This window comes from Protopterus annectens, chromosome 3.part0, assembly GCF_019279795.1.
Source record: "Protopterus annectens isolate FY-2018-M chromosome 3.part0, PAN1.0, whole genome shotgun sequence".
In the NCBI taxonomy this organism is placed as follows: domain Eukaryota; kingdom Metazoa; phylum Chordata; order Ceratodontiformes; family Protopteridae; genus Protopterus; species Protopterus annectens.
Window position 1 is genome coordinate 922,382,913 of NC_056731.1, and position 22,294 is coordinate 922,405,206.

Genomic DNA, 22,294 nt, shown 5'->3' on the forward strand with positions numbered 1-22,294 from the left:
GGTCTCCTTGCCTCCAGAATGACATCTAGCACCTGCTTACTGAGGGATGCTATTGGTGAGCTCAAGGAATTAGCCAGGCTGCAAGGTTCAGGGTTTGAAGCTGAGGGTGCAGAATCTGGCCATCCTGCTGGGACAGCAGGGAAGGGGTCTGAGGCAGGTGCCATGGTTCCAGCAGTGTCATACTGCACAAGAGGGGGTACACCAGTGCTGGCGTGGCCAGTCAGGCGCAATTAGTAATGTCCTTGGTTTGTCCGGTTTGATCTTTAGCAGAACCTTCGAGAGGAGAGGCACAGGGAGAAAGGCATAAACTGAGAGGCTTTCCCAGGTAGAGGGATAAAGCATCCACTTTCCAGGCTTGACTGTGGGGAAGTCTTTGTGCAGAATTTGTCCAATTGGAAGTTCTGAGGGGAGGCAAACAGGTCTATCTCTGGATTCCATCATTTGTTTCTCAAGAGGTTGAATATTTTTGGTTCCAGTTTCCACTCGTGTGGGTCCATGAGATTTCTGTTTATGTCGTCTGCCAGTGAATTTAGCTTGCATGGCAGGTATTGAGCTTGTAGGTGCACTTGATAGCTCAAGGCTGTGTTTCACACAGCCATGGCTAGTCTGCAGAGAGGGTACGAGTGGGTTCCCCCTTGCTTGTTTATGTACCACATAATTGTGGTGTTGTCTGTTTTTACCAATAATTGTCCTGGAAGAACGTGTCCCTTGGAGGCTGTTAGAGAATTCTGTACAGCTAACATTTTTTAGGTTGATACGCAGGTGCATCTGTCTCTGGTTCCATTTGCGCTGAATGCACCGCCCTGCCAAGTGAGCCCCCAATGCATAGTCTGATGCATCTGTTAGGGTTTGGGCGGCAGGGGGTAGAGTGAAAGGAAGTCCCTTGTTGTGGAAGCAGGCCTCTGCCCATCAAAGGAACTCTGTCTTTATACAAGGAATAATAGGAATCATTGATTCCAGGTCCTGAGAATGTTGACACCATAGGCTTTTTAGGTACCATTATAGTTTCCTCATATGAAGTCCTGCATATGGAATTCGTAGAATGCAAGAGGCCATGAACCTCAGGGCCTGCAGGATTTTCCTTGCAGATAGCTGGGTCTTTGTGGCCAGTAGTTTGAAGTAGGCTGTCAAACAAACTTGTTTCTCTGGATTGAGGAAAGCCATCTGAGACGTTGTATTCAAGTTTGCTCCCAGGAATACAATTTGTTGGCAGGGTACTAGGTGAGATTTCTTTTCGTTTATGGTGTACCCCAGTGAGTTTAGAAGTTTCTTTACGAATGCCAGATGTTTTAATAGCAATTCCTGGCTTTCTGCCTGAACCAAACAATCATCCAAGTATGGGTATATTTGAATATTTCTCTGCCTGCAAAATGCAATGGCTGGGGCTAGACACTTTGTGAATACCCTGGGCACAGTAGATAAGCCAAAGGGAAGTCCAGAGAACTGATGGTGCATGCAGTCTAGGTATTTCCTGCAAGATTAACTTATTGGAATGTGCAGGTAAGCTTCCTTTAAGTCTAAGGTTGCCAACCACGCATCTTTGCCTAGCATAGGAAGCAGCTGTTAAACTGTTAGCATCTCGAATTTTGGGATTACCAAAAAAGTGTTTAGAATAGAGAGGTCCAGGATAGGATGCCAGGAGCTGTCTTTTCTGGGTACCAGGAAAAGTCTTGAACAAAAACCTTGTCCCTTTTCTTCTTCTGGGAGAGGTTGAATAGCCCTGACACTTAGAAGGAAGAGAGAGAACCTGCTGTTGAGCCTCTACACACTGATTTGGGGGTAGGTCCGGCCAACCCTTTGGGGTTGGTAGAGTGTGGAAGTGGAATCTGTATCCTTGGGGAAACTATATTCAAAACCTATTTGTCCTGGGTAATGAGTTCCCAGTTTTCTGCATGTAGGGCAAGCTTTCCTCCTAAGGGAGCAGGCAGCTGAGCAGGGCTTGGAAGGGTTAAGGTTAAGTCATTGTGCCATTTTTCCGTAGGGGGGGGTGTCTTACTACTCCCTGCTTTGGAAGTGGGAGCGCCACCCCACTGCGTAGGCCTGTGCGTAGCCTGAGACTGTAACCCAGGTGGTCTGCTGTTCCTGGGTTTGGACTGAGAAGGCCTGGAAGAGTCTGGAAAGGACCAATTCTTTGAAGGCCAAAGCCTACTAAATCTGGGTGGCTGTACCTGCAGGAAATCTTTTAATAGTTTGCATAGATTTAGCTTTTTTCCTCCATCTTTTTGAGGACGACTTCTGCTTTGTTGCCAAACAGGCAGTCTTGGTTTAAGGGAGCATCCAGTAATTTAGCTTTAACATGATCTGGCAAGTTTTGCTCCTTAAGCCAAGCATACCTTCTAAGTACAGACCCAGTAAAGTACAGTTTTGTACCTACCATAAATGTAGATGTCCGATAGGAATGCATCTGCAGTCCTTACAAATGGGTTGTCCTGTCGTCAGGCAGCCCTTCGGTCGGCCGGATTCCAAAGTCTGGGTCTGGCTTCGGCTGGTGTCGCACTTCACCCGACGTCATAGCTGCAGTTATTCGGGTATAAAGGCATCAGCCGTCGCCATTTTCCTCAGTGTTTCTTGCCCCAGATGCCCTCTTGGTTGGCTAAATTTGGATAAATGCCAATGTTTCTAAATAGTAGAGAGCAAACACATAAAAAAGAGCATGTATGTACATATATACAAACAAATACACCATAATAGATCCCCCCCAAGCTAGCTAAAGGATGGCAAATACCCTAGGAGTACCACAGAGGGGAAGGAGGGAGGGTAATCCTGACTGCAGATGCATTCCTATCGGACATCTACATTTATGGTAGGTACAAAACTGTACTATGTCCTTCAAGGATGCATCTGCAGTCCTTACAAATGGGTAGAATACCATAGCTAAACTAGGGGAGGAGGAAAAAAGAGAGATTATGGTGTAGTTAGGATCCCTTGCAAAACAGCAGTGGCAAAACCTGCTCGGGATCTAGAGTATAAAGGTAAATTATAATGCTTGGCAAATGTATGCACGGAGGTCCAAGTAGCAGCCTCTATAATGTCCTTGGTAGCCACCCCTCGTAAGAAAGCTGTAGTAGTGGCTGTAGCCCTTGTGGAATGAGGCCTGATGTTCTCTGGAGTTTTCTTTCCATGGAAGAAGTAACAAAATCTAATGCAATTTCCTATCCACTTTGAGATTGTCTGTTTTGAAATTGCTTTTCCTTCCCTTCCTGTTGCATATGCTACCAGAAGCTGGTCAGTTTTTCTATTGCACTTGGTTCTGTCCAGGTAGTAGCGTAATTGTCTGTGCACATCCAAGGTATGCAACAGTCTTTCTCCCCTGTTCTGTGGGTTGGGGAAGAATGTAGGTAGGTGGATAGCCTGGTTTAAAGACACTCTGGATACCACCTTAGGCATAAATGTAGGATTTGTTCTCATGGACACTCTGTCTTGATGGAAGATCAGGAAGGGTTGCACTACCATTAATGCCTGTAGTTCAGAAACCCTTCTTGCTGAGGTGATTGCCAGCAGGAAAGCAGTCTTCCAGGATAAGTATTGTAATTCTGCTGTTGCTGCTGGTTCGAAAGGAGGTAATGTCAATTTTTCTAGCACAAAGTTCAAGTCCCATGCTGGCAATGGTGGTTTCCTAGGAGGTTTTATATTTTTAATTCCTCTCAGAAACTGCCTGAGCAGAGGATGAGAGAAGACAGGAGGATCCATGCTGTATTCTGCCGAAATAGCTGATGCATGTATCTTGATGGAGGAGTAGGACAGGCCTGTATGGAAGAGCTCTGCTAAGTACTCCAGGATGTTGGCAGTGTTTACCAGTGACACATCTTTTCCCTTTGCAGTACTCCAAATGAGATATCTTTTCCATTTTGCTGCATAATTCTTTCTTGTTGAGGGTCTACGAGCCTCCAGGATAATGTCTGTAACCCTTTGGGATAAATTTGGGTTAATTGCTCTTAGGTAATGTTCCATGCAGTCAGCTGCAGAGTTTTCAGGTTTGGATGCAGGATGTTGTAGTTGTTCTGTGTTAACAGCAATGGGATCAGGGGAAGAGCCCACATTTGTTCCCGAGCCATGCTCCTCAGTAATGGATACCAATGTTGTCTTGGCCAGTTTGGAGCTATCAGAATGATCCTTGCACGTTCCTCTTTGATCTTCAATAGCACCCTGTGCATCAAAGGAAGTGGTGGGAATGCATATGCTGTTAGGTTTTTCCAACTGAATGATAGGGAGTCCACCTTCCAAGCAAGTGGGTGGTACGTCCTTGTGCAAAATTTCTTTAGCTGGTGATTGAGTGGGGATGCAAATAAGTCTATTTGTGGAAGTCCCCATTTTCTTGTGATGGCTTTGAAGATGTCCGGGTGCAGCATCCATTCGTGGGCATCCGTGGTAGTTCTGCTTAACATGTCTGCTAGAATGTTTTCTTTTCCTGGTACAAAAATTGCTTGTAATTGAATGTTGTAGCTCAGAGCCACATTCCATAGGTCCAGTACCATCCGACACAAAGGGTATGAATGTGTGCCTCCCTGTTTGTTGATGTACCACATAACTGTGGTGTTGTCTGTCCTTATCATCAACTGTCCTTCTTGGAGAAATGGTCTGAATGTCTGAATTCCCAATTTTACTGCCAGCATTTCCTTTAGATTTATGTGCAAGTGCAGCTGATCTTGAGACCATAAGCCTTGTATGCACTTGTCCAGCATGTGAGCCCCCCAGCCGAGGTCTGAGGCGTCCGTTGTGATGGTTTGGCTTGGTTGAATGCTGTGGAAGGGCAATCCTGTGTTTGATTGACAGGCCTGAGCCCACCATAGGAACTCTTGCTTCAGGCATGGTATTAGTGGAATTTTGGTTTCTAGGCTGTGTTTGTGTTGAGACCATAAGTTCTTCAGGTACCACTGTAGCTTTCTCATATGTAGTCTGGCATGAGGGACCAGAATTATGCAGGATGCCATGAAGCCTAGGGCTTGCAGAACTTTTCTTGCTGTCAGATGGTTCTGCTTTGTCAATGCCAAGAAGTAGAGAGGAAGTTGTTCTTGCTTTTCTACAGTTAGGAATGCCATCTGTTTTGTTGTGTCCAGCTCTGCACCCAAAAAGGTTATTCTTTGGGATGGTATCAGCCTTGACTTTTATATTGACTGTATATCCCAGGGCTTGTAGCAAGTAAATGACTCTTTGTAAGTCTTCTGTTAGCTTGTTTTTGTTGTCCGCTTGTATCAGGCAGTCGTCCAGGTAGGGATAAATTTGGATTCCCTGAAGTCTGCAATGAGCGATTACTGATGCCAGGCATTTCGTGAACACTCTGGGCGCAGTAGATAAGCCAAAGGGCAATGCTGAGAATTGATAATGCTCTGATCCTGCAAGAAATCTGAGGTATCTTCTGCAATTTGGTCGTATGGGGACGTGCAGGTATGCCTCCTTGAGATCTAGAGTTACCAGCCAAGACTCCTTGCCCAACATGGGAAGAAGCTGCTGTAGAGTCAGCATTTTGAATTTTGGAACAATGAGAAATGTGTTTAAAGCGGACAGGTCGAGAACAGGCCTCCATTTTTTCTCTTTTCTTGGTACCAGGAAGAGCCTGGAGTAAAATCCCTTTCCTTGTTCCACTGATGGTACCTTTTCCACAGCTCTTATTCTTAGTAATTGAGCTATTTGTTTTAGAGCTTCTGCCTTTTGATTTGGTGGTAGGTTTGGCATTCCTCTTTTTCCTGGTAGAGTATGGAAGTAAAACCTGTAACCTTGGTCTATAGTTTGCAAAATCCACTTGTCCCTTGTGATGTAATGCCAGTTCTTTGAAAATAAGGCTAGCTTTCCGCCTAAGGGTGCTGCTAGTTGTTCCCTGGTAGGCGGAGCCAGAGCCAAGTCACTGTGATTGTCCTGTTGCAGTGGTGGTGGCTGCGTCTGTGCCTCGCTGGTTGTTGCCCTGCCACTGGCGTCCCCTGTAGGCACCCCTGGATTGATTTCTGCCTCTTGAAAGCCTATTCCTGCCTCTCTGTGCTTTAGAGGAGTCTGGAAAGGACCAATTTTTGGAGGGCCAGTTCCTGCTAAACCTTGGAGGTTGTACCTGTAAGAAGTCTTTCACTGTTTGTGCAGATTTTGCCTTCTCTTCCATTTTCTTCAGTACCTGCTGTGCAGGAGAACCAAATAAATTGACCTTGTCCATGGGAGCATCTAGTAGTTTTGATTTGACATGGTCCGGTAAGGCCTGTTCTTTCAACCATGCATGCCTTCTGATAACTGTGCCAGTCATGGCTGATCTAAAGGAAGCCTCCAGTGCATCATAGCCGCATTTTAAAGAATGGTTACTAACTTGCTGAATGTTATGTACCATTTCCTGAACATATTTCTTATCTAAAGGCTCATCAGAGGATAGTTTTTTAGTTAACTGATCAAGCATAAACTCCTGATATTGGATCATATGGAATTGACAGTTCAAGGCCCTAGCTGACAGAGTAGCAGAGGTGTATACTTTTTTACCCCATCTCTAAGGACCTGGATTCCCGTTCAGAGGGAGGGATTTTAGCAGAGGTAGATGCTACTGCCTTAGGCCCCTGGGAGATAGTCTCGGGATCTGCAAAAGGAGCCTTGTATAAATGGTGATGGGTGTCCGGGACCCTGTAGAACCTATCGGGCTTAGCAGGGGCTGGAGGTAATGAATCAGGAGCAGAGCAAGCATCATTAAAGGCATCATCTACAACAGAAAGAACTGGAGGAATAGCTAAAGGCCTATGTTGTGGTAAATGCAGGAAGGTTCTAAGCCTTTTCCTGGAGTCTGAGAAATCTTGGCCTTGCCACTGAAACTGTTCCCTCATGGCATGTAAGGTTTCCCCAAAGGAAAACTCCTCAGGTGGAGAGGCAGAAGGAATCAACTCTTCAGCATCAGAGTCTTCGTAAGGGGAGTAAGGAGCCTCTGGAGGGTCTGTATTGTCTGAATCATCAGAGGAATCATCTGTGGACACTGGCTCAGGGGGCTCTGCTCTAGGTCTCTTCTCTGGAGGTGGATGAGAGGCCCTGTCTGGATGAGGATGGGATCCCCTGATTAAAGAAATAAGATCCTCTGCCATAGAAAGCATTTGGTAACTGGAGCTGGGCCTGTGAGAGGGGGGCTTAACAGGCACAGTCTTAGTAGTTTTAGCTGTTTAGCCCTGGCAAAAGCCTTCATGGACATGGCTGCAGGAGGCCTAGCAGCTCCACGTGCAGGAGTTGATATATCCAAGGGAATAGTGTCCGATAATTCCTGGGAAACCACAACAGCAGGTTGGACTTCAGAAGCCGATTCTACCAGGCTAGAAGAGGCGTCGGTAGAAGGCATGGTTTCGGCTGAAGAAAGAACCGCTTGCTCAGTTTCGGCCGAAACAGAGACACTCGCGGTTTGCTTAACCGCGGTTTCGGCCGAAACCGCGGACCGCGAGTGTCGGTCCTTTTCTTTGCGTTTTTTGGAAATTTGTGTAGTCGGAGGATCCGACGGCACAATATAAGCAAAATCAGAGCCGAAAAACTGCTCAGCAAATTCCGACCGACGTCTAAGCGTCCATCGGTTAAAAGAAGCACAGGCTAGACAAGCTGCTACGTCGTGGTCTGGGCCTAAACAAGGTAAGCAGTAAGAGTGGAGATCTTTATGAGGTATTTGTTTCCCACAAGTCAAACAGTTATTCACTTTTTCTGACATCAGCTGAGGCAAGAAAGAGTCCCCAACGGGGTACTTAGCTTTTTAGAAGTCTTCGAAGTAGTATTCGGTAGTAGTAATCTCTGGATCTGACCGACCGGCACTTGCGAACAGCTTCTGCTTCGGGCGCCACGCGGCAAGAAAGACTGAGGAAAATGGCGTCAGCTGATGCCTTTATACCCGAATAACTGCAGCTATGACGTCGGGTGAAGTGCGACACCAGCCGAAGCCAGACCCAGACTTTGGAATCCGGCCGACCGAAGGGCTGCCTGACGACAGGACAACCCATTTGTAAGGACTGCAGATGCATCCTTGAAGGACATCAGCAGCCCTGCAAGATGCTTCTAAAGAATCAAAACCACATTGCAAAGTATGTTTACCAACTTGTTAAGCAGAATGCATTAAATCCTGTAAATCTTTGTGTTCAGCACAGTCAGGAATCACCATCATTTTCTGTTTAAGCAGTCCCATAATATGCTGCTGGTACTTTAACATATGAAACTGGCAATTTAAAGCCCTAATGGCCAAAGTAGCAGAAGTGTATACCTTCTTACCCCATCTGTCCAAGGCTCTACAATTTCTATCAGAAGGGGTAGGATTTTTGGCATTTGTAGCCTTAATGCCCTTTGGACCTTAGGAAATGGTCTCCGGATCCGCTGCAGGATTCTTGAAAAGGAACTTGTGAGAGTCAGGTACTCTGTAATACCTGCCAGGTTTCCTGGGAGCTGGATGTAAATTGTCTGGGGACAGGCTAGATTCCAAGAAAGCATCATCTACAATGTCCAGAACAAGGGGAATAGCTAAAGGCATAAAGGCATGTGTTGAGGAAGGAGTAAGAATTCCCTAAGCCTCATTTTGGAATCAGAGTAATCCTGGCTTTCCCAGCGGAAATGCTCCCTAAGGGTGTGCAAGGTTTCACCAAAAGAAAAATCTTCTGGAGGGGAAGCAGAGGGAATGGAATCCTCTGCATCAGAATCCTCATAGGTAGATAAGGGCAAATCCTGGTAATCTGAAGAAACAGAAATATCAGAATCCTGATCAGAAGAATCAGAGGGAAAATCAGTTCTAGGTCTCTTAGAGGGGGAAGGCTGGCTTCCCCTAATTAAAGTAATAAGGTCTTCAGCCATTCTAAGCATTGTTTTTTTTAGGCATATGGGCCTGACCGTGCGGTTTGGACGTTTGTTTTCTAGGCCTCGATGAAGAAGATGGCATCGGATTAAAATGCATGTCTGTAGGCCTGAACACACCCTCAGAAGCCGGTGCCTGCACAGCGGCTCCGGACACATACAAGATAGAGACATCCGCAGGTTCCATAGTCGAAGAAGCATCTCGCGGTTTACCAGACTCCGAATGGCTCTCAGTAGAGGCCTGCGAATCTGAAGTAGAGGGTATCAGGGGCTGCGAAAGCGCCTCACTGAGTACTGGAGACTAGCTTAACGTAAGCGTCGTCAGCAGTTTTGGACCTATGCAGTCTGTCTCTGTCTTTATCCTTACATTTTTTCGGAATATCGGTAGTTGGATGGCTTACCGAAGCCAATTCTGGATAGTTATACAGACTACCAAAATAATTTGCTGCAAAAACAGATAAACGATGAATAGTTTGGGGGTTGAATAAGGCACAAAACCGACAGCGAGGGACATCGTGGTCTGGGCCTAAGCAAGGAATGCAGTACGAATGAAAATCTTTATGAAGTATTTACTTTCCACAGGTACTACCAATTGTTAACTTTTACTGACATCGGTTAAGAGCAAGAAAAAGGATCCCCAACAGGGTACTTAGCTTTTCTGGAGACTTCGATTCTGAAACTCAAAAACAAAAATTTCAGGAGTCGGCCAACCGGCACTTGCGAACTGCTTCTGCTACCGTGTGGCAAGAAAAAAAACTGATGTAATAGCGTCAGCTGCATGTTTTATACCCCTGATGACCTGACGTCATGGAAGAAGAGACAGCATCTGACACAGGGATCCAAGACTCTGGTATTCAGGCCGGCTGAGGGCTACCTGCAGGCATATAACCCAAACGTAATGACTGCAACAGTGAAACACGAAGAACATCTCCCAGGCCACATGGAAATTAAATAAAAGGGTTCCTCTAAATTTAAGAAATACAAAATGTAAATCCAACTTAAAGCTACAGATTGTAATGGTAATATATGAATTGTGGCTAGAGTAAAGCATAACAACAAAGTAAAAAAAAAATACAAATTACAGCCCATGAAATCAGTTTAATTGTATATGTCAATGTTTTTTCCCCACAAAGCACAGCATTTTGAAACAACAAACTTCATTTTTTTCCTGAAACCTGGATTCTATAATAAACAAAAGCAGAAAAACAAAATAGTATATGAAGTTAACGAGCAGGAGTCTTTCTTCCTAGGGTCCTAACAGCTGATCATTTATTTCAACGCCATATTAATTAATATTAGGCATAACACAGAACCACCACAAATTCCCTCTTCTATACTAGTAGTTTCAATCATGTCATCTCCTTCCTGACCCTACAGTATAAAAGTACATTTTCAACATTCCACCAAAGTAATGCCACATAAAAACGCAGCAAACTGCTAGTACTCTTCAAATAGCTGGATGGTCAGCTATGAACTGTGGAATCAGTGTTGGTGCATGCATACTTTCAAAATCAGACAAACACATTCCTAAATTATGCCTTTATCCCATTTTTTAAATTTCCCTCAGCAAAGGTGCAAAATCCAAGTCTAACATGTCAACTTTGAATTCTGTAGATCTGAGTTTGATTACTAACAACAACAAAAAAATTGCATCTGCACACTCTAAGAAAATTATATTACATTATGTATTTCTTAAGTCCTTCCTTCAAAAGGGAGCTGGGTACCTATAGCTGTCACTCAGTTAGAAGAACTACAAAATAATAAAAAATAAACCATACCTGTGAATAAAACCCATTGAATGAATTGCATCTAATGCCAGGACAACTTCAGCTGTATAAAACCGTGCCCACTTTTCAGGAACATCGTAATTGCTCATTAGATTTACAAGATCTCCACCAGGCATATACTCCATTACCATGTAGAGGTATCGGTCATCTTGAAATGCGTAAAATAGCTAAAAATAAAGGCACTTGTTATAACAGCTAGCAAATAAATTTAAGATGGTACACAAGATATTTTCTTATTACGAAATCCCCCAAAACAATCCACAGCTACTGAGGAGGGAAAAATAATTTTTTGACTTTTCAGTTACTCTGCCTACTATACCAGGTAAACAGCAAGTAAACTTGGGTAGAATGCAAAACCTTACGTTTGTCAAAGCACTGGAGACCCATTCTGCAGAGCTAACACTCTCTAGTACTCTGACACACTGTGTGCACTAATCACTACTTTGGGATAAGAACCAGGACTCAACTCTATAACACGGTTCTTACTTAGTTGCAGTATCAGCATTTCAGCTATCAGATGTAACTGCTCCAAAATAACATCAGCAAAACCACTAACAGAACATAGTAGCTAATTATACTTTCGAATGAAGCCATATAAAGTTGCATTATAATACCTACCTAGGGCTTTAACTTTCTATTCCATTATTTAATTTTTATTTCATCAGTTCATATGTATACTCAGTGTTCAGGCCATAAGGCCATCAATCAACACTATGTCAAACACTGTTGGTTCACAGGCCCAAAAACCAACCCATTCATCTAAAGGTTTCTTAAAACTTCAATTATTAAAAAAAAATGTCAAAAGATGCTACTCAAAAGTTAACACTCCTGCACAAGAATAATAATAAAATGAAAGCCAAACACAGGAGTATGAGACAGCAGATGAGAAAAGTCCACATCAACAAGTCTCTGTAATAAGAGTAAAGTACAAAACAGGCAGTCTTCACTTCACCAAAGGATAGAACAGTCTTCACTTCACGGAATAAATAAAATTTTTATTTTATTGAATAGATAATTAGATATGACAAGCACTTTCACCCTGGTGGGCTTCTTCAAGTCAAAAACACCATATATTTTCAAAATGCCCTATATATACTCTTCAACACTGACATCATATCCTGTAAGATAATTACATAAAGTACAGTTGTGTACCTACCATAAATGTAGATATTCGAGTGTATTCACTGTTGCAGTCATTACACTTGGGTTATCCTGCTGCCAGGCTATCCGCAGTCGGCCTGAATTCCAAAGTCCTGGTCCGGCGTCGGATGCTGTCGCCTCTTCCCTGATGTCAGTGCGCCAGGGGTATAAAAGATGCAGCAGACTGCATTTTCTTCAGTTTTTCTTGCCCCAGATGTCAGGTGCCCCCAAAAGGGTAGGCTAAAAATTCTGCTCATAAAAAAGCATGCACTAACAAACATTACACTCATCTACAAGCAAATACACCACATAGGTTGTATAGAATAGAGAAGTACACAAGTCCCAGCAATGAGAGGGGGATGGAGGGAGGGTAACCAGCTGCAGTGGCGATGCCTGCTCTCGAGTTAGAGTAAAGAGGTAAGTGGTAGTGCTTTGTAAAAGTGTGCACTGAAGTCCAAGTTGCAGCCTCCAAAATGTCCTTGGTTGGTACTCCTCTGAGGAAGGCTGTTGAAGTGGCTGCTGCTCTGGCTGAATGTGGCCTAATGCCCTTAGGCACTGATTTGCCATGTTGTGAACAGCAGAAACAAATGCAGTGGCCTATCCATTTTGAAATAGTCTGCTTTGAAATAGCTTTTCCTTGCGATCCTGCAGCATATGCCACTAAGAGTTGCTCAGTCTTTCTGAAGGCTTTAGTTTTGTCCAAGTAGAAGCGTAGCTGTCTGTGTATGTCCAAAGAATGCAGAAGTCTCTCCACCTTACTCTGTGGGTTTGGATAAAAGGTAGGCAAATGAATGGTTTGGTTAAGAGCCACACTGGACACTACCTTAGGCATAAATATTGGGTTTGTCCTTAGAGAAACCCTGTCCGGATGGAAAATAAAAGGTTCCACAGCCATTACTGCCTGTAACTCTGAGACTCTTCTTGCTGAGGTTATGGATAGGAGCAGAGCAGTTTTCCATGCTAAATATTTTATCCCAGCTGTATTGGCCAGCTCAAAAGGAGGCAGTGTGAGCTTTTCCAAGACAAAATTGAGGTCCCATGCAGGTGTTGGAGCTCTCCTTGGAGGTCTTATATTTTTGGCCCCTCTGAGGTACTGCCTTAGCAGTGGATGTGAAAAAATAGGTGGATCCGTATTTGTAATGAGCTGAAATGGCAGAGGCATGGATCTTAATTGATGAGAAGGATAGGCCTTTGTCCAGCATCTCAGTTAGGTATTTTAAAATATGAGGAATATTTGGTACAAGCGTGTCCGTTCCTTGTGCCTGGTTCCAAGCACAGAATCTCTTCCATTTTTCTGTATAAAGATTTTCTGGTGCTGGGCCTCCAGGCCTCCAAAATAACATCCATAACTGCTTTAGAGAGAGGTGTGTTCTGAATGGTTACCATTATCAGCCATGCAGCCAGATTTAGGGTTCTGAGTTGGCTATGCAGGATCTGATTGTTTTGTTGGGTCAGCAAATGAGGAATTTGGGGTAATGTCCATGCTGGGCCTTGAGACAAGCTCTTTAGGATTGGGTACCAGTGCTGGCGTGGCCAGTCTGGGGCAATCGGTATCATTTTTGGCTTCTCTTGTCTGACCTTTAGGAGTACCATGGGGAGGAGAGGCAGTGGAGGAAAGGCATATACTGTAAGGGTTTTCCAGATGAATGACAGGGCATCCACTTTCCATGCTTGTTTGTGATAAGCCCTTGTGCAGAATCTCTGTAGTTGGCAGTTGTGCGGGGAGGCAAGTAGATCTATGTCTGGGCATTCCCATTTCCTTGTTATCATGCTGAAGACTTGTGGATCTAGTTTCCACTCGTGAGGATCTTTGAGATTTCTGCTTAGTTCGTCTGCCAGAGTATTTGTCTTTCCTGGCAGGAATTGTGCTTGCAGGTGTACTTGATAAGACAATGCTATCTATGTTCCACAAAGTCATGGCTTGTCTGCAGAGGGAGTAGAAATGTGTGCCTCCCTGCTTGTTTATGTACCACATGACTGTAGTACTGTCTGTCTTTACCAGGGATGAAGGCTGTCAGGGCATTCTGAACAGCTAACATCTCTTTTTGATTGATATGAAGATGCATTTGGCTTGCTGGCCATGCTCCCTGAATACATTTTCCTGCCATGTGGGCCCCCCAGGCATAATCTGATGCATCTGTTGTTAGTGTCTGCCTGGCCGTGGGTAGAGTGAATGGCTGTCCCTTGTTGTGGTGACAGGCCTGTGCCCACCATCGAAACTCCTGTTGCAGGCAGGGAATGAGGGCAATTAATGTTTCCAGGCTGTGGCAATGTTGAGTCCAAACACTTTTTAGATATCATTGTAGATTCCTCATATGCAGTCTTGCATATGGAATTAGTAGAATGCAGGATGCCATGAAGCCCAAAGCCTGCAGAGTTTTTCTTGCAGATAACTGGGTCTCTGTTGCCAACATTTCGAAGTAAGAAGTCAGTTGTCTGTTTGTCTGGCATGAGATAAGCCATCTGGGCAGTTGTATTTAAGCTTGCACCCAGGAATATTATCTCTTGAGAGGGTACTAGTTTTGATTTCTTTTCATTTACCGTGTACCCTAGGCAAATTAGTAATCTTTTTACAAACGCCAGATGCTTCAGTAGAATGTCTTTGTTCTCTGCTTGAATAAGGCAATTGTCCAAGTAAGGGTATATTTGAATTCCCCTTTGTCTGCAGAAAGCAATTACTGGTGCCAGGCATTTTGTGAAGACCCTGGGCGCAGTAGATAAGCCAAACGGCAGTGCAGAGACTTGGTAGTGCATTGATCCAGCTATGAATTTGAGGTATTGTCTGCAAGACTTGTCTGATTGGGACATGCAGGTATGCCTCTTTCAGGTCCAAAGTAACAAGCCAAGCCTTCTTGCCCATCATGGGCAGAAGCTGCTACAGAGTCAACATTTTGAATTTTGGAGCGTCCAGAAAAGTGTTTACAATAGACAGGTCCAGTATTGGTCTCCAGGCTTTGTCCTTTCTGGGTACCAGGAATAGTCTTGAGTAAAATCCTTGTCCCTGCTCTTGCTGTGGTACTCGCTGGATGGCCCTCATGTCCATGAGGGATGTAACTTGCTTTTGTGCCTCTGCCCATTGATTTTGTGGCAGGTCTGGCATACCTTTTGCCCTTGGCAGGATGTGAAAGTGGAATCTGTAACCCTGGGACACTATATTCAAGACCCATTTGTCCTGGGTGATTATATGCCAATTTTGTGAAACAAGTGCTATTTTTCCCCTAAGGGGGCTGCCAAAAGACAAGTGCTTGGTATTGGCAGAAGAAAGTCATTGGGATTGTTTTCTATATGGCTGTGATTTGTCTTCTCCGCTTTTGGAGGTAGAAGCACCCCATTGTTTAGGCCTATATGAGCCTTGGGGCTGGGATCTGCCTCTAGGCCATCTGTATCTGCCTCTTTGTGGCCTGTCTGACACAGGGAAGGACCAATTCTTTGAAGGCCAGTTCCTGCTAAATCTGGGTGGTTGTACCTGTAAGAAATCCTTAACTGTCTGCATAGATTTCGCTTTATCCTCCATTTTCTTCAACACCTCTTCTGCCTTAACACCAAACAAAGTATCATGATGTAAAAGAACATCCAATAATTTTGCTTTAACATGATTAGGCAGATTTTGTTCCTTTAACCAAGCATGCCTTCTAATGACGGTACCCGTAACAGCGGCCCCTGCAAGAGGCTTCCAGTGAATCAAAACCACATTGCAAAGTATGCTTTCCCACTTGTTCAGCTGCATGCAATAAATCCTGCATTTCCTTGTTATCTGGACATTCAGAATTTGTCAACATTTTCTGTTTTAGCAGTGACATTAAATATTGCTGATATTTAAGCATATGAAACTGACAATTTAAAGCCCTTACAGCTAAGGTAGCAGAAGTGTAAACTTTTTTCCCCCATCTGTCCAGTGCCCTAGAATCCCTATCAGAGGGGACAGGGTTTTTCACAATGGAAGCCTTGACCCCTTTGGAACCCTGAGATATAGTTTCTGGGTCAGCAGCAGGGTTTTTATATAGAAATTTGTGGGAATCTGGAACCCTGTAGTATCTGTCTGGCAGGGGGTAAAGAGTCAGGAGACAGGCTGGACTCTGAAAATACATCATCTACTATGTCTAGAACAGGTGGAATAGCAAGAGGTCTGTGCTGAGGTAGTAAAAAAGTCTCTGAGCCTTATAGGCTAATCCATGTATTAAACCTTCAATCTTCTACCTTTCAGCATGGGTGTCAAGGGAACTCTGTCATTTAACCCAGGCTCCCTATCTGCTCTCAACCTAATAATCCATCTGGTCTCATTCTGTTCTGTATAACTCATAACATCACCTCCTCTAATCGTAGGTATATTAACCTGTATGACCAAAAACTTAAACCTATGTTGCACAGATGTTTCTAAAACATGATTCGAGAGGGCATTTTTATTTGATTTGATGCAAATATTGTACTGATGCTCTCTAATGACAGAGTTCCCTTGAGACCCATGTTGAAAGGTAGAAGATTGAAGATTTAATACATGGATTAGCCTATATACACATATTTTTTATATTGATGTGTCTATTAAATATCCTGTTTTTACTGAAATGTTTTGTTTAACATGAAGGATTCAGCAGTGATTTTGTGTCATTCAGTATGCTTTAAATGAGCTGCTTTTTATTTTCTGTTTTTATATGCGAGATTGCAATGGTTATTCGCCATATGCCATTTAAATTGTTTGTTATGTAATTATTTTACAGGATATGTCAGTGTTGAAGAGTATATATAAGGCATTTTGAAAATATATGGTGTTTTTGGCTTGAAGAAGCCCAGCAGGGTGAAAGTGCTTGCCATATTTAATTATCTATTCAATAAAAAAAATCTTATTTATTCTGTGAAGTGAAGACTGTTTTATCCTTTGGTGAAGTGAAGACTGCCTGTTTTGTACTTTACTCTTATTAAGGAGACTTGTTGATGTGGACTTTTCTTATCTGCCGCCTCATACTCCTGTGTTTTGCTTTCGTTTTATTATTATTCTTGTGCAGGAGTGTTAACTTTTGGGTAGCATCTTTTGACATTTTTTCCATTATTTTTATTTGCGACCTGATAGTTATGGCAGAGCCAGCCTCACAGTGTTGTTGAGCTACCTTATAATCCCGATAAACAGTTGAATAGCGCACGAAGCCTGAATAGGTTCAAGAATTGCATATCAGGTGATGAAAATCCATTACTAGCGTATTACGTTATACGCAGTGCGATGGACGTATCAGCACATGAAGTAAACTGTAGTGGTTTACCTACCTTATTGAACCAGCTAGAGGTGGATTTTTTAAAATTAAAGAGGATGCAGCTCCAGCGACAACATTTCGAGGTATGCATCAGTCGTAAAATTATTTCGAGGGGACTTTGGATATTGAAGATGCCAACCACAGGTATTTTATTTCCTGATTTATTATATAAATGGCAGCAGATCAACAGTGAGACCAGTTTGCGATATAGGACTTTACTAAATTACTATTTTGGTCCAGAAGAAGCTGCCCTGCGCATTCACATTAAAGAACAACAACAGTTTATCTGTGATACTTTTCCCCCTGCAGTTGTCGATAAAAGTTTTGAAAAACTGTTAGATAATGTATTATTGTTCGAGAAAAATTTACTCAAACAAAAGCAGAATAAGATACGAAGAGATACCACCGATTTTAGGAACGGCCATGTGTACACTTGGCCGAGAACTGTATTTTACAAAAATGGACAAGGGGAGTAGCTCCAAATGTTTTAAAAACAACTAGTGATACTAAAGTTACTTGTGGTAAAGAAGTTGTTTGTGATGCTTTATCTACTAAAGGTAGTGAACGAATGTTTAATAATATCAGAAATACTATTGTAACTACTGCTATTGTTCATAATGAGAATATCACTAGTGAAGTATAAATCCCCTATTGTAGCACATGATGCAGAATGTTTTAATAATAATGTGAATACATGTGATACAGATTTAGGATTAGAAAATAACATACCCCTTGGTATATCCAAGACCCAGGTTAGCCATGATGGGTCTGTTAGAAAGAAGACAAGTAGTGTGTTAAATCATGGACACATAGCACAGGATGGACCTGCCCCTTTTCCCATACACGAATTCAGGAGGGGAGGGAGGGACAGATCTACAAGCAGGGGGAGACAGAAGAGGCAAATTCCAGAGGAAAAACATGTGGGCCCAACATTGAAAAAAATGTGGGAAAAAATGACAAACCACTAGTCTGGAATATATCAACCAGAATTTTGTCTAAAGATGAACTTGAAGTTTTAAACAGAGGTTTGTCATTTATACCCTCTACTAAAAGTGAAATAACAGACTCAGTTATGGATGTAAAATTCTTTACTCGTAATATACTGCTGAAACTTGATTATGGAAACTCTATACAAGTTAATGAAGGTCAAAACTTGAGAAAACCGAGTTTGTATGTACCTAATTTGCATCCTTTAATTGATGCTTTCTCTAAACTAGTCGAAAAAGACTTACATAATACAACAATGATAATAGAGATAAGAAATGGTATGGTAACCTTAATCCTAGACTTAGAACAGCTTTAAGAACACTTAGGTGTGATACCAATATCACTATTAGACCAGCAGACAAGGGAGGACCTGTTGTTGTGATGGATAGAACATAGCTATGTTGAAAATATGGAGAATATATTGAATGACTCACAGTTCTATTGTCGGATAGGACCTAGCCAAGTTGAAAGGTGTATTAATAGAATATTGACGTCTCTGACAGACTTATTAGATAGTGGGATGATTAGTGAACAGCAAAATAACTTCTTTCTAGTTAATCACGCATGGATTCCAAGCATACAAGGCATGCCTAAAATTCATAAACATTCGGTCCTCCCACCTATGAGACCTATTGTGGCTGGATGAGGCTGGGCAACAGAACCTATATCTTTTATTTGGAGTCTTGTTTTAGACCAGTACTTAACACATATGGGTATATTCTGAGGGATACTAAACAATTCCTCTTGATGCTATATGAAAAGTTGACTGCTTTGCCCATAGACTTGCCTTACTGGTTAGTAACATTGGATGTTCAATCTTTATTTACCATGATTCCCAACAGTGAGGGTACTGAATGTGTATGCAGATGTCTGGAAATGAATTCCAATTTTCTTGGATCATCTATAGACACTTTATGTAGTCTTTTGGATATTGTGCTAACTAATAATAACTTCATCTTCAATAATAAAATTAGAAGTTATGTACCTACCATAACGTTCCATGTTAGTTGTCTTCTCTCGCCTTCATTCTTGCTGGATGGGTTCTCGGCACTTGCTTTAGCTCGAGAACTCCTTTTACCAGCTCGAGGCAACCCTATATCCCATGATGCAAGGCGGAACTACCTCAGATCTCGTTTGGTAGCTAACTTACCCTGCTAAAGACTATCCTAACAGAATTAGGAACAATGGTTCCTAAAGAAAAATCCTCCTAACAATGTACCGGAGGAAACAATCTAATAGGAACTCTCCAAGATCTGTCCAGGCCAGGGGGAAGGAGGGAGGGACGCAAGAAAGAAGGCAAGAGAAGACAACTAACATGGAACGTTATGGTAGGTACATAACTTCTAAATGTTAAGTTTTCAATCTCGCCTTCATTCTTGCTGGATGGGACCGCGTCCCTAGCACCTGTATCCAGGGTAGCTCAATGGAACAGACTCTTGAGAACTGTGGAACCAAAACTGGCCCTATCTCTAGAGGCCAAGTCCAACTTGTAATGAGAGACAAAGGTATGAGGCGTGGCCCAAGTAGCTGCTGCACAAATGGTATCAATAGGTAGTCTATCCTGAAAAGCTGCAGAAGTGGATAGACTCCTGGTTGAATGTGCTTTTGGCTTAGAAGATAGCTGTTTGCCCCTGAGAGAGTACACATAGGAAATAGTGGAAGTCAACCATCTGGATAAGGTCACTTTAGATACTGGAAGACCCATCCTGTTTTCTGCATAGGAGACAAATAATTGGTCTGATTTTCTGAATTGTTTAGTTCTATGCAAATAGTACCTGAGCTGACGATGGACATCCAAAAATGCAGTTTCTGTTCAGCTCTGTCGAATAGTTTGGGAAAAAGACTGGTAGGTCTATAGATTGGTTAATGTTGGTTTGAGATACGACTTTGGGAAGAAAGGAAGGGTTAGTTCTTAATGATACCCTGTCCTTATGAAAAACCAAATAAGGGGAACGGATGCAGAGAGCTTGAATCTCGGAAACCCTTCTTGCAGAAGTGACAGCCAGTAAAAATATAGTTTTCCAGGTCAATAACTTCAAAGAACATGAAGCAGACGGTTCAAGGAGGTAGTATCAAGGATGCCAACATTAAGTTTAGATCCCATTGCGGAGGAGGATGCTTAATAGGTGGTTTTAGGAGGAAAACTCCTCTCAGAAAGGCCTTGCATAACCTATGAGACAATGTTATTGTCATGCAGGCCAACATGATACTTAGAAATAGCAGCCAGTTGTACTTTGACTGTAGATGACGAGGATCCTGAATGAAAAACCTCCGCCAGGAAATCTAAAACCGAATGTACAGGAGCAGTAAAAGGGGCAATATTTCTGAATTAGCCCAAATAGAAAACGCCGCCACTTGCTAGCATAAACAGTCCTAGTGGGCGACTTCAAGGAAGAGACTAAAATGTCTCTGACTGAGTCGAAATCATCGGTAGCCTGGCTAGGGTAGGAAGTGGAGCAACCAAGCAGTGAGGTTGAGAGAATGAATGGCCCGGTGCTGCTGACCCGACTGGTGGATCAAGAGATCCGGAACTGGGTCCAGATGCCAGGGCTGCACCAGAAGGTGACGATGCAAAGACGGAAACCAAATTTGTCGAGGCCAATATGGGGCAATGAGGATCAACTTGGCTCTCAAAACGGTGGCTTTCTGAATGACTTGTGGAATCAAGGGAAAAGGAGGAAAAGCGTACAGAAGTCCCCGGGGCCAATCCTGGGTTAGAGAGTCTCTCAGAGGTTGGCCTGGAAGGGGAAAGAGAGTGAAGAAATCGGGGCACTTGTTGTTTTGAGGAGTAGCAAAAAGATCGCAACAAGGAGAAAAATCTGATCCACTTCAGAAAAATCTGATCCACTACAGATTGATTGAGAGACCACTCGTGAGGCATCAGAATGGATCTGCTCAGCCTGTCCGCTAATAGGTTGGACCTGCCGGGGATATGCGTTGCTATCAGAAACCGCTGAGAAGAGATCGTCCACTGCCAAAGTCTGAGAGCTTCTCGACATAACGGATAGGACCTGGTCCCGCCCTGCTTGTTGATGTACCAGACTACGGACATGTTGGCCGTCTGTACTGCAATAGTCCCCGTGGGAAGAAAGTCGTTGAGGGCTTGCAACGTTAAAAGCACTGCTCTCATCTCCAGGACATTTATGTGCAGATGGTATTCTATGGGTTGCCACGTCCGTGGACCATCCTGCCCTGATAATGCCCCCACCCGATCAGAGAGGCATCCGTAGTGACTGTGGCAACTGGAGGAGGCGGAATAAAGGGTCGGCCCTGATGAAGAAGAGGGGAAGATATCCACCAGTTCAGATGAGCTCTGCGACTGTGTTACCAAGATTTCGTGCCTCATCGGGAGACTGTGGTACGACCACTGCGTGAAAAGCATCCACTGCAGAAGACACATGTGGAAGCGAGCCAGTGGTAGAAGAACAATGGCGCAGCCATAAGACCTAGAACCTTCAGTATAAATCTGGCTTTGATCTTGTTGCTTTGCAAAAGAAGCCGAACAAATTTTGGATGTCCAGAATTCTTTGATCTGTTAGTCTGGCTAACATTTTGACGGTGTTTAATTCTGCCTATAAAGGTGATAGATTGGCAAGGCAGCAGAGAAGATTTTTGAAGTTTACTGAAATTCCCAAACTGCTGCAAAGCTGTAGAGTGTAGTCTCTGGACTGAAGAAGCTGACACTTGGTGGTGGCGGAGAGGAGCCAGTCGTCCAAATAGGGAAACACCTGGAATCCTCGACGTCTCAGATGAGCTGTGACCACTGCCATGCATTTGGTAAACACTCTGGGGGCTGAAGTGAGGCCAAAGGGCAGGGCTCTGAATTGGTAATGACTGGTCCCTAGCCGAAAGCGGAGAAACCTTCTGGAGTGCCTGTGAATCTTTATGTGATAGTACGCATCCTGAAGGTCTACAGAGCACATCCAGTTGTCCTTGCCCAGAAAGGGCAGAATGGACTGAAGCGTGACCATCCGGAATCTTGCCTTCTTGACAAATCTGTTCAGATTGCTCAGGTCTAATATTGGTCTCCAATCTCCCGTCCCTTTGGGGACCAAAAAGAATCTGGAGTAGACGCCGGATCCTACCTGGTCTGCTGGCACAGTCTGGACGGCTCTTTTTTCTAGGAGCTTTGAAACCTCCTGTTCTGCCAAATCCCTTTGACCGGGTGAGATGTCTGGAAGGGATTGTAGAGGTACGGGAAACCTTTTGAAGGGGATTTTGTAACCCTCGGATATAATCGACTGTACCCACATCTCTTGAGATAGGGATTGCCAGGCTACTGGGTACAGCGAAATCCTTGGCCCGACTGCCTCCAAGGGTGGACAGTCGGGCAACACCTCAGGGATGCTGAAAGGGCTTCTCAGGAAG

The 22,294-nt window shown here is 43.5% G+C and overlaps 1 protein-coding gene across 1 annotated transcript in view; it reads right to left on the reverse strand.

The window, feature by feature from the left end:
- Positions 1-22,294, reverse strand: part of ROCK1 (Rho associated coiled-coil containing protein kinase 1) — a 4,526,103-nt gene that overhangs the window by 3,445,066 nt on the left and 1,058,743 nt on the right. The window contains exon 5 of the mRNA XM_044065727.1: positions 10,548-10,723. Within this exon, the coding sequence (XP_043921662.1) occupies positions 10,548-10,723 (176 nt within the window). The remainder of the gene's footprint in view (positions 1-10,547; positions 10,724-22,294) is intronic.